Raw genomic sequence first — 11825 nt, 5'->3', positions numbered from 1 at the left:
CCTTCTTCCCTCCTCTTCCTCCTCTCCCTCCTCCTGCCCCTAATCCTCCTCCATGACCGTCTTCATTCGATCTCCATCACCTTCTCCGCTCTTCCTCCTCTCCCTCCTCCCCCTCATCCCCTTCTCCTCCTCCTCCTCCCCCTACTCCATCACTTTCTCCCCTCCTCCTCCTCCTCCTCCTTCTCCTCCTCCACCTCCTCCTTCTCCTCCTGCCCCCTACTCCTCCTCCATGACCGTCTTCATTCGATCTGTAGTACCTGATACGACAACGACCCCTTCAGCTTCACTTTTGTTGACGATGCATCTCACAGGCACTTGGAACGTCTCAATAAAAAAAGGTAAATAAACACGAAATGTATTTACTACCAAAGTCTTAATGTTTCTCTACTCTATTTCGCCTATTATTGCCGATAATTACCCGTAAATGCCGGTCAAATGCTCATCTGCAACACACAAGTACACCGCACGCACGCCCTGTGCACAAACAACATGAATAAGAGAGGTATCCTCTTAGGGAGAAGGTGTCCTCTCTCTTATTCATGTTGTTTGTGCACAGGGCGTGCGTGCGGTGTACTTGTGTGATGCAGATGAGCATTTGACCGGCATTTACGGGTAATTATCGGCAATAATAAGCGAAAGAGAGTAGAGAAACATTAAGACTTTGGTAGTAAATACATTTCGTGTTTATTTACCTTTTTTTTATTGATACGTTCCAAGTGCCTGTGATGCATCTGCTTCTCTCTCACACACACTCACACGCGCGCGCGCGCACACACACACACACACACACACGCGCGCGCGCACACACACGCACGCACGCACACACACGCGCGCACACACACGCACGGACGCACGCGCACGCACACACACACGCACGCACAACCACTCGCACGCACGCACGCACGCACGCATGCACACACACACACACTCACATTCTCTCTATATTCTCCTCCGTCCTAACAGGGCACGGGACTCGGAAACGCTTGCGGCTTTGATTTATCAGCGCTGACGTCACTGGTACACGTACACTCCAACGTGCCTCGCCTCTCCCTGCTGAATCACATAGCTGAGGAGTATCCGGATGTCACCACCAGCTTACTGAAGGAATTAAAAACTGTAAAGGAAGCGAGGAGGTGCTAGTTGCTATACAATATCTATATGTATATTATATATATATATGCCTATTATTTAGGCATTTATTAGCTCTTGATTATATATATACTTTTTTATTAATTAATTAATTATTCATTCATTTATTTACTTTATATTTATTTAGTTAATTTATTCATTAATATTGTTTTATGGTTTCAATTATTAATTGACATACAATTTTTCTATAGACTTCAATATTTGCTTCCCTATGTCATTGTGCTGTTTTTCTAGATATTCCCTGGCCGATATCGAGGAAATGACTTCATCAATGAGCACTAGAGTCAAGGAGTTGAAGAAAATATTTGATAGAGAAAATATCACTTTCCGGCATCAATTCAGCACATTCATGGAGGTAGGTTTCCTGCATTTAGCGTTGTAACTGTTTTCTTCAACCCGAGTGCAACACGATAACAGTAAAGTAGAGATAAATTAACACGTTGTCGGTGCGTGCGCAAAGGTACATTATGTTAAATAAACACGCTTAACATGAGTAAATATTGCCTTATATTTACATTTTTTTGCTATCCCCGACTATTATTTATACCTGTTCAACGCTATCTTTATAGATGAATGGCATCGAGTGATAATCTTATCTAACAACACGTGGTAGTTGCTGCAGATATACGTTCCGTAGAGACAGTCTATGTCTCCCCTAGACACGTGTGAAATCGCTACCTTCGATTTCAAACAGAGATTACCGCGGTGTTTTCTTTTTAACAGAGAACGAGTTGCGGACTCTTCGAAATCCGAAGTCGAACGAAACGAATAAAATCGCTATCTAGTCAGCTAGCGGTGTACCTTGGCGTGGAGAAGGCACCGCACCCCCATCTATCGGATCTTATCGTGACACTTTGCGAGTTTCTCAACGATTTGGAATTGGCTCAGCGAGAGAACAGTCAGCGGAGGCTGCAGTGGCAGCAGACAGAGAAGCGGCGCCGCCAGCTCCAACAGATAGCTAAAAACGCACAGGGTACACATTACTTAGCGCATTACAGAATGTTTTATGAACTATAGTCTACGTTTTCATAACACGATGTTACTCAACTCTTCTATGTTTTTTTTAACACGATATTACTTGACGGCTCTACGTTTCACAAACACCTTTTTACTAAAATAGTTACATTGCATAATGCGCCTAATTACTATTATAAATTTCTCTTGTATATTCTACGTATTCCTGTGACGATATTACTTATCTATTCTATGGTATCCAGTACGGTATTTCTTGACTTTTCTAGTAATTTTCTAGTATAATGTAGTAATACCTCATTATACCCGTGTGCAGAAAGATTTGATTGGAAATTTGGGAAAAACGCTTAGTGGACTTGTGTCTATCAATCATCCATTATGGTTACCCCAATAAACTTGGAATCGAAATTTTTGAAACCTTATTCTTACCGTAACTCTTACTGTGTCATTAGCTTACACCTGATGATATCAGGGGATATCCATAGGTCTTCCGAAGTGAGGAATAAGGGGCGAGACTCGTGCACTGCGAATGCGACTGGATTTCTTTCCGCAGGTAAAGGTGTGGTCGAGAAATGTTTAGAACCGGTCCGTCGCGGAATCAGCGACGTCGCCTCGTTCACGTTCTTCAACGAGTTGACATATGCGCCGCGCGACGGCAGCGTTGGCAGCGACGACGTTGACGACACCTACGCGCTTGCAAGGATAGACCCGGTGACCGGTCGCGCGTTTCCCAAAGGCGCCGAGTACGTGAAGACGAAATACAACCGTGATGCACAGGAGCTGTCCGGCTCCTTCCTGAGTCCCGGTACGCATGCGCAAAGCTGTGACGCCGCCCAAACACAGCGACAACCGACTGTAGATTAGTAATCCGAGCAATGCGAGATAACTTTTATTTATTAATCACTTATTTCATCAAATTTGTCTAATTTTAACTTTTCATTTATCTTCTCATGCAAATTATTAATAAATTGAACTAATTTATGATTCATTATTCAACCATTATATTCATTCATTAGTAAAACCGATGCTCATTAGTAATATAGTTATGCTATATCAAGAGCTAATAATGCCTATATTATTAGATATTATTAGGTATTATTAGCTCTTGGCTATATATACATATATATATATATAGTATCAGGATCCATTACTCTTGCAGATAACAAGCCAGTTGACGTTGGCACGCGGACACCAGTGTCTGTATATGATAACATGCCGACGTCCACCCCCGTGCGAGGCGGTAGCTCGGCTATCAAGGTAAGCACTGAGATGTATCATCATCATCCTCATTAACATCATTATTGTCGTCGTCGGCAGCGGCGTCATCACCATCATTATCAGCAGCAACAGTAGCAACAGCATAAAGTACATTCCCCATGCAATGATCGGTCACTATAATTCACAAATGATCCCACTTTCGAATTTTGACCGGGTCTGGCTGGTCAGAAGAGGAATTGTATCTCATTGCAGACTGACGAATGTCTCTTTACCGAGAATTAGATTCAGAAAAGGCACATCGCCGTTGTTAACTCCTGTCGCTCTCTCTCTCTTTCGTTCTCTCTCTCTCTCTCTCTCTCTCTCTCTCTCTCGCTCTCTCTTACTCTCTTTCGTTCTCTTTCTCTACCATATGTCTCATATCACACTATCCCTACCCTTCACCTGAACTCTAACACTATCCTTAAAGTGATTACGTCACCGTAAATAAAAAAAATATTTCTACTTTTTCACAAAATACAAGTAATTCTGCTCACTTTTTATGGTTAAATTGCTGCATTATACTTCTTATATATTATATATATTATTATTTTACTATATTTTTCGATGTGAACATACATGCACTCGTGACGCATACATAGCCCATAGCAAGCAATTAATGTCAGGAACACTAATATCAAATCGTCCAGGTTTTTTGGATTTTTAACTAGTTGAGAAACAATTTTATCAGGTAAGAATTTGACAATAGGTTTAGTCTCGTTAGTTCTTACTTTTAATGTAAAAAAATGGCAACAAAAATTTTACAAATTTCACCATAGAAAATTCGTGACGTAGTAAATTTAGCCTTAAGCACAACACTGAACAGAACCCGGACCCAAACACTAAACAGAACCCTAACCCTAACCCAATCACTAATACTAACAATAACCCAAATCATACCTCTAACCCTAACGCTAAACACTGCACTAACCCTGTAAGTAAGCTAAACCGGTGTTATCCTAAAACCAAACTATACCACAATTCTAACTTCAACCGCAACTATAACCCTAACATTAACGCTCTCTCGCACCATAACTTCAACGCTCATGCTGTCTCGATACATAACCCCATTTCCAACTCTAATACTAACCATAATTCTAAACCCAACCCTAATTGTTACTATAACGCTAACGCTCTCTCGAACCACAACCCTAACTCTGACTCTACTTCTATCCGTGATCCTAACCCTAACCCAAACCTTTAATCGTACCCCAACCCTAACTCTAACCCCAACGCCCTACCCGAAGCATGCCGTTAACCCTAACCCTAACCAATGTCTCATGCTATATACACCATGTTCAGAATACTCGCGCGACAAAAACCAACCTATAATGTTTTGTCATAGACTTGGCTGAGTGGACAATACTTTCCTATGGACCTTCTCCGGAAAATACTTAATAATTTGGAAATGTTAGAAATCAATATTGCATTTCTAATTACTCTGATATCATATAAAAAAAATTAATGTATAATGATTTCTAACCGGCTATTGTGTGTACATGTGTGCTTGGGTCTCCCAACGCCCCCCCCCTCTCACTGTGTGTCACTCATGTGCGCACTCTTTCTCTTTCTTTTCTTTTACTCTCCCTCTGTTATTCATTCATTCCTCTTTTGCGCTGCCATCTCTTTGAACTTTCCTCCTTCTTCACTTTCACCTGATTCTACGCGTGAATATGCCATAATGCCGGCACTCGTTAGTGAGCTAATCATACCGACGGTGCTGCGCTCTATAGGATTGTGGCGTTACTACGCTGAGCCCGATCAAGGAGTCGCAAGTGATTCGTCAGGCAGACAAGCTCCGATGTCCGCAGCTTCCACTGTGCCCGTCAGACGACAAGGAGAACAACGTCCCGTCGCGGCGGAAGGGGAGTAAATCCGGAAAGGAGGGGAGAAGCGGGAATCTCAATGGCTCGATCTTCGAGAAGCGATATGCGCTGCGCGTCTACCAGCGGTTCCGGGCAAGCCTACGACGCCACAGCAAAGCGCATGATGGTTGATTACTAATTATAGTTAATTATCTATTATGAATAATTAATAAACTAGTATATTTTATTAATTAGCTATCAATCATAATTCATTTGCCTTAAGCGGGTTACAATAGGTCACTTACTCCTACCCAGTCGGTGATAGTGACTATATAATATCACAGCGGTTGTCTTATTTATTTGTTACGGACGTTTCGATGCCTTTCGCGGGTATTGTAAAACGGTGCCGAAACAATGGACGATAATTATTTATTATCGTGCGAGTCTGGGTTTGACTACGTTTGCTTTCGGTAGGGGTCGCTGAATACGCTATTGATAATATATTATTATATTTTACATCGCCCCGTATGGTATTTCATGTTTAGAGCGTGGTTCCGAATATTTATGAAATCTTATACCGCCCAGCTGTCAAGTTATTCTTTGAACGTATAGAATGCGCTTGAATGTGTGCGCACGTGTTTGTGTTTTTGCTTAGTACTAGTACTAAAGTACTACACTGACTACGCTTGTTTGACATCGACTATAACCTGAAAACGAAATCAGTGTACGAACATTCATAAAATTTAATGATGCTAATTAAATCATCACTCTACGGTCACTCGTAACACTAATACATTGATTGCTGCTGATGCTGTAAATACAAACCCACAAATGCTCTTATTGTGAAATCGAATATTTATATGGTGCAGCGTATATATAATACAGCCTTTAACGCTATAAATAATAATTTGCGTCCGTGTTATTTTTTGTCATATTGATGTTATTTACTGCGGAAAAACGCAAAGTTGGTTTTAGCTAAAAGAAATAGCAGGCAGGAAGATTTTTTTTACAAGATAGGCTCCACCAGTGTGTGTGGAGATATTGAAACGCAAACGTAAATGTTACGTAGTGTATTTATTGAAATCATCAGCCGAGTGTGATGTGTAAATTAGATATATCACTTAACGAAATCACAGTTTATTAGATTCAACGATCATCAGTTGATTAGTCATCAGTCAATCAGTCATCATCTAAAGCAGGCGTGAACATGTTTGGCGATTAATTGAGGCGTACGTATACGATTCTATAAGATCCAATAAAAATCTAATAAAGAACTCACATACGCACACACATACACACACACACACACACACACACACACACACACACACACACACACACATGCGTCATCGGCTGCGTCATTGCTGGCTGCGTCAGCGTCATTGTGGTCGGCGTCGTCGGTCGTCGTTGCGCGTGCGGCGACGTCGTTGTCGGCGGCTCTGATGACCTTCCGATGACCTTTACGCTCTCCGTCGTCGGCCGCGTCTTTCGTAAAGTCCGTCGTATCAGCCGACGCCTCCTCCTCGTCGTCCGTCGTCGCGCACACGCCGTCGGCGACCGAGGTCGCGTCGGCAGCGCCCCAAGCGGCGGCGACGACGTCGCACACGAGGCTGCTTTCCTCGCTGCTGACCGTTACCTCGTCACCGGTGACGTCAGAAGTCAAAGGTCGTCTGCGGCACGTCGTCGGAGCGTCGACCGGCACGTTACACGTGAACGACACCGAGAGAGACAGCATGGCGACACGGAACGCCGTGCGATGTCACGATGTAACGACCCCACGGTTTAGCGATGATAGTTGTGTGCACATTAGCTATGCAGGTGCATAGCTAACCCTAACCCTAACACACACACACACACACACACACACACACACACACACACACACACACACACACACACACACACATGTGCGCACACGAGCAAACGACACTTTATGTAGAATCGTGCAATCTCGATCGATCTACTGATACTTATCTTCTCTCGTTAATGTTTTACTTGCAGCGACATGAACCGACCTGAAGGCTTATTAAACAAAACTGCTCTGTGAAAAATAATCGCGCGCATTTTTAAACCCGACCTCTCGGGAAATAAACCTACAACTACAGGAGACCCGCGTGTCGAGACCGCCTTCACCTTCAACCCGCCACATGGGCTTTTCCATGGAAACTTAAAAGAGTTTCTCTGCGTGCGTGAGAAAAAAACAAACAGCATTTTTTTCTCGTTAAAACAGTAAACCGTCTCCGGTATTTCTTAACAGCGATTGAAGTGAAAAAAGAGAGCAGCTGCGCAGATATTATGTTATTTACCAAACACGTCGCCACTTAGCAGGATCGAGTCGCGAAATTGTAAACATATTTACCCCTTCTCCCTCTCTCGCGTAAGAAAGTGCGTGGAAAATAACAAAACGAGAATATTTCATCTGTAGTGCTCCCGCACGCCGCCACGTCAAGACGGCGCGCGCGTCGCCGTGCAAAGACAGCAGCTGTTCGGAGAGAGAGAGAGAGAGAGAGAGAGACAGAGAGAGTTTGACAACCCGCGTGTTTGTGATCGTAACCCGCCTGTTCACGCGTCAATAGCAACCCGTCGGCTAGATAACACACCGAGAAGCCACTGACCAGACGAACGCCGCCGGTGCACTGGGCTCTACATGTTTCCGTACTCGGAGTAACGAAATTGGCCTAACTAGCGGTATGATAGCCGTTATAGTACATACACACGAGCAGGCGGCTTGAACAGCTGTCACTTCCCTACTAACAACGCGTTAAATCCTTATTCCAAGCGCGCACCCGCGGTGTCATGGTTTTCGGTACTGATATTAACTGCGCTGGGAGTGAGGTTCGCGACAGCCGCGCTTCTGCCGGGTTAATTTGTTTTCGGGTCGGACGGAGCATTCCCTCCGGTGGCTTGTTTCGCGCGCGCGGGTGAGGCTGACCTCGCCTAGATGCGAGACTCGCAAGTTGTTGTTGTTTTTTCGCGCGGGATGCTGAGGATAAAGTCTCGCGCAATCATCCGAAGTCGTTTAGTCTACGGTGCCGAGTCAGCGCCGTGAGGCAGTGGAAGCAACACGCGATTGTAACATTGCAATCGATTATAAGCCCACCATAAACGGGCTGTGGCGCCGAGCGGGCGGGTTGTTGTTGGTCGCAACACGACACACGGAGCGGATGCATCGATGAATTGGAGGCTGTGAAGCCAGACTTCACGCGACTCCTGCTCGAAAATCGCTTTGTTTTCTGGGATCGAAGCGCTTACTTGTGAAATCTAGCGAAAACGCGAATGTATAATAAATGTGTTTATTGATTACTGGCATTATATATAAGTTATGTTATCCACCTTGCATGCGCCGAGACAAGAAACACATAGCTCGACATAAACGGGGATCGTAGGCCTATTTTAAATGCATCAGACTATGTACGCTATGCTATGCTACGCATCTCACACTATGTGGTTTAACAACCAAGAAGCCATTAACATTAACTATATTGATCTAGCTGCACGCGCCTGAATAATCACCCTCCGCCCCATTAGATCATTTAATCAAAGTCGATTAATTATCGAAGAAACACACTATAGCAGAAACTTTCAATCATTTCAGGCCAGGCGACCTGACAAGCGTAGTCTATAGTAGTGTTGTAGCGTCAGTAGTAAGCGTAGTAGTAGTAGGTTCTCTCACATCGTTCGCGCGCCTTCCTAATCATTCATAGAGCTTTAAGGAAACAAGTCAAATTCTTGTGGAATTTGCTTTCGGAAAATTCCTGGCGGGTTAAACGGCGGGCGGCATTGCATTGGCGGGCGGGGGGTGGGAGCAACGTTACAGCTGGAATAAAGCCCAGCATTGCGGATGCCAACAATCTGCGGATTGCAAGAAATAGTATGAAATATGTTCATCCAAAAACTTGTTGCGCGTGCATTAGGGAGGATTTAATGAACATGTGCCGTACACTTGTGGTTAACGGATCCAGCCACCGACGGCTCAACAATGCGGTGCATGTCTGCACAGATGCTCTAGTGTTTCTTTGCAATGTCAGCTGCGGCATAAATATATAATTTAGCTGATATACCTATATCTATCTATCTATCTATCTATCTATCTATCTATCTATCTATCTATCTATCTATCTATCTATCTATCTATCTATCTATCTATCTATCTAGATGAGCCATTTTCCCAGTGCTTATACATATACGTCCATGTTTTGGCTTCTCTACGTCGTTGTACCCCCCGCACACACTCATTTAGCACACACAGCCCACCGGCGGATCTAACCTACACTCTCGAGCAAGACGAATCATTCTGCATGGAATCTCTACCACGCACGACGCGGGCCCCGATCAGGGATTGATCGGATTTCTTCCCAAATTTCGTTCCCCGCACAATCAATCGCCAGTAATTCGCATAAACACCGTATTTATATGCAAAACGCGCGTTTTTTTAGGAAACCATTGATCACTGGACCACAAACACCACCGACCAAACACGAGTGTAGAGCATTGTGTGGCGCACACACACACATTCCTGCAACATTATACCCGCCACGCTTTTTTGTTTGCCCCGGCATGATTTCATGTCTGAATAATCACGATGCGGCCACTAAGGTTTTTTGTCCCGCGTTTCCCCCCGCTTGAAGATTGCCCGGTCATCAATAAGAGGCGGTGTAATCCGTGAGAGGTCGGGGCCGGCCGCCAGGGTCCCCTATTATTTATTATAAATATTTATATATAGGGCCTCTAGGCCCGGCAGCAACAGAGGTCGAAAATGTTGAAGTCGGGGATTCCAGCACCTGTGGTGAGCACATTTGAATTATTGGTGCAAGTTTGTGGAATTAAGCCGAGCTGACTGACCGTAGCGTTTCCGGCTCAGGTGCCCGGCTTTGCCTGTCCTGATTGCCTTTTGCCACTAGCGTCTAGAACAGACTGATCGTTTAACATAAAGCATGCGTAACGGTATAAATGACCCGTTCAATTATCACTTGTCCATTGTCATACAGTAATAAATATACCGGGCAGTAGGTGAATGGAATTAAACGGCTGAACCGGTCGCACGCACCGGACCGACTGACGGTTTTTGGATCCGCAATCGATTGAAATGGATGATGATTGGATGGATGGATGGATTGGAAGGATGGATGGATGATGGATGGATGGATGGATGGCAGTGGATGGAAGGGATGGGATGGATGGATGGATGGATGGATGTGATGGATTGGATGGAATGGATGGATGGATTTGGAATGGATGGATGGATGGATTTGGATTGGATGGACATGGATGGATGGATGGATGGATGGATGGATGGATGGATTGATGGATGGATGGATTGGATGGATTGGATGGATGGAATTGGGTGGGTGGGTTGCGGTGGATGGAAATGGCTGGAATCCGGATTGGGTATTGGATGGATTGGATGATGGATGGATGAGTGGATGGCACTGGATGGATTGGATGGGAAGGAAGTGATGGATGGCTGGATGGATGGAATGGATGGATGGATGGGATGGAATGGATGGAAATGGATGGAATGGATGCGAATGGCATGGGTGGAGTGGATTGGATAGAATTGGATTGCCATCGGAGGGAAGGATGGATGGCATGGATGGATTGGATGGAGTGATGGATGATATGGAGGGAAGGATGGATGGATGGATGGATTGGATGGAATGGAATGGAACCCGAGAGAATGATGGAACAAGAAAACTATAAAACAAGTAAACGCGGTGGATGGATTGATGATGTGAATGGATTGGATGGCATGGCTAGATGGATGGATTGGATGGGATGGATGATGGGATGGGCATGCGGATGGATGGATGTGAATGGATGGATGCGATTGATGGATTGGATGGATAGATTGGATGGATGGATGGATGGATGTGAATGGATGAATGGATGGATGGATTGGGATGGATGGATGGGATTGGCTGGATGGAGTGGATTTGGATGGATGGATGGATGGATTGGCATGGTGGATGGATGTGATAAATGGATGGATTGGATGGATTGGATGATGGAATGGTGTATGGACTGGATGGATGGATGGATGGATGGATGGATGGATGGATGGATGGGATGGATGGAGATGGATTGGATTGGAGTGGATGATGGATGGATGGAATGGCATGGATGGAAATGGATTTGGACTTGGATGAATGAATGGAGGGAAGGATGATTGGATGGATGGATGATGGATGATGGATGGATGGATCGGATGGATGGATTGGAATGGATGGATTGGATGGATGGAATGGATGGGTGGATGGATGGATGGCATGGATGATGGATGGATGGCTGGATTGGATGGATGGATGGATGCGGAATGGAATTGGATTGATTGGACAATGGATGGATGGATTGGATGGGATGGGATGGATTTGTGATGGATGGATGGGATGTGATTGGATGGATGGATTGGCCTGGACTTGGAATGATGGATGGATGGGTGGATGGATAGATGGATGGATGGTGATTAGATGCGAATGAATGATGGATGGATTGGATTGGTTCTGATGGGAATGGACGGGTGGATTAGATTAATGTGACTGCCTTGACTGGACGGACCGAGAAGTAAGACGCGCAGACAGGCAGATAAGGCGCCCACCTTAAACCAACCGATCGATCGTATAGTTAAGATAAATAGACATAATAGAC

General features: G+C 44.7%; 1 protein-coding gene across 2 annotated transcripts in view; it reads left to right on the top strand.

The window, feature by feature from the left end:
• Nucleotides 1-6084, top strand: part of LOC106811143 (inverted formin-2-like) — a 32542-nt gene extending 26458 nt beyond the window's left edge. For both annotated transcript variants that reach the window (XM_014814682.1, XM_014814683.1), the window contains exons 13-18: nucleotides 964-1133; nucleotides 1384-1504; nucleotides 1873-2122; nucleotides 2675-2926; nucleotides 3281-3378; nucleotides 5109-6084. In XM_014814682.1, coding sequence (XP_014670168.1) covers nucleotides 964-1133; nucleotides 1384-1504; nucleotides 1873-2122; nucleotides 2675-2926; nucleotides 3281-3378; nucleotides 5109-5372 — 1155 coding nt within the window. In that variant the 3' untranslated portion in view covers nucleotides 5373-6084. The remainder of the gene's footprint in view (nucleotides 1-963; nucleotides 1134-1383; nucleotides 1505-1872; nucleotides 2123-2674; nucleotides 2927-3280; nucleotides 3379-5108) is intronic.
• Nucleotides 6085-11825: the final 5741 nt, after the last annotated feature.

The sequence above is a fragment of the Priapulus caudatus genome, unplaced genomic scaffold (assembly GCF_000485595.1).
Source record: "Priapulus caudatus unplaced genomic scaffold, Priapulus_caudatus-5.0.1 Scaffold508, whole genome shotgun sequence".
NCBI classification, from domain to species: Eukaryota; Metazoa; Priapulida; class Priapulimorpha; order Priapulimorphida; family Priapulidae; genus Priapulus; species Priapulus caudatus.
The sequence above is the reverse complement of the archived record's forward strand: the minus strand, read 5'-3'. Positions and strand labels throughout refer to the sequence as shown.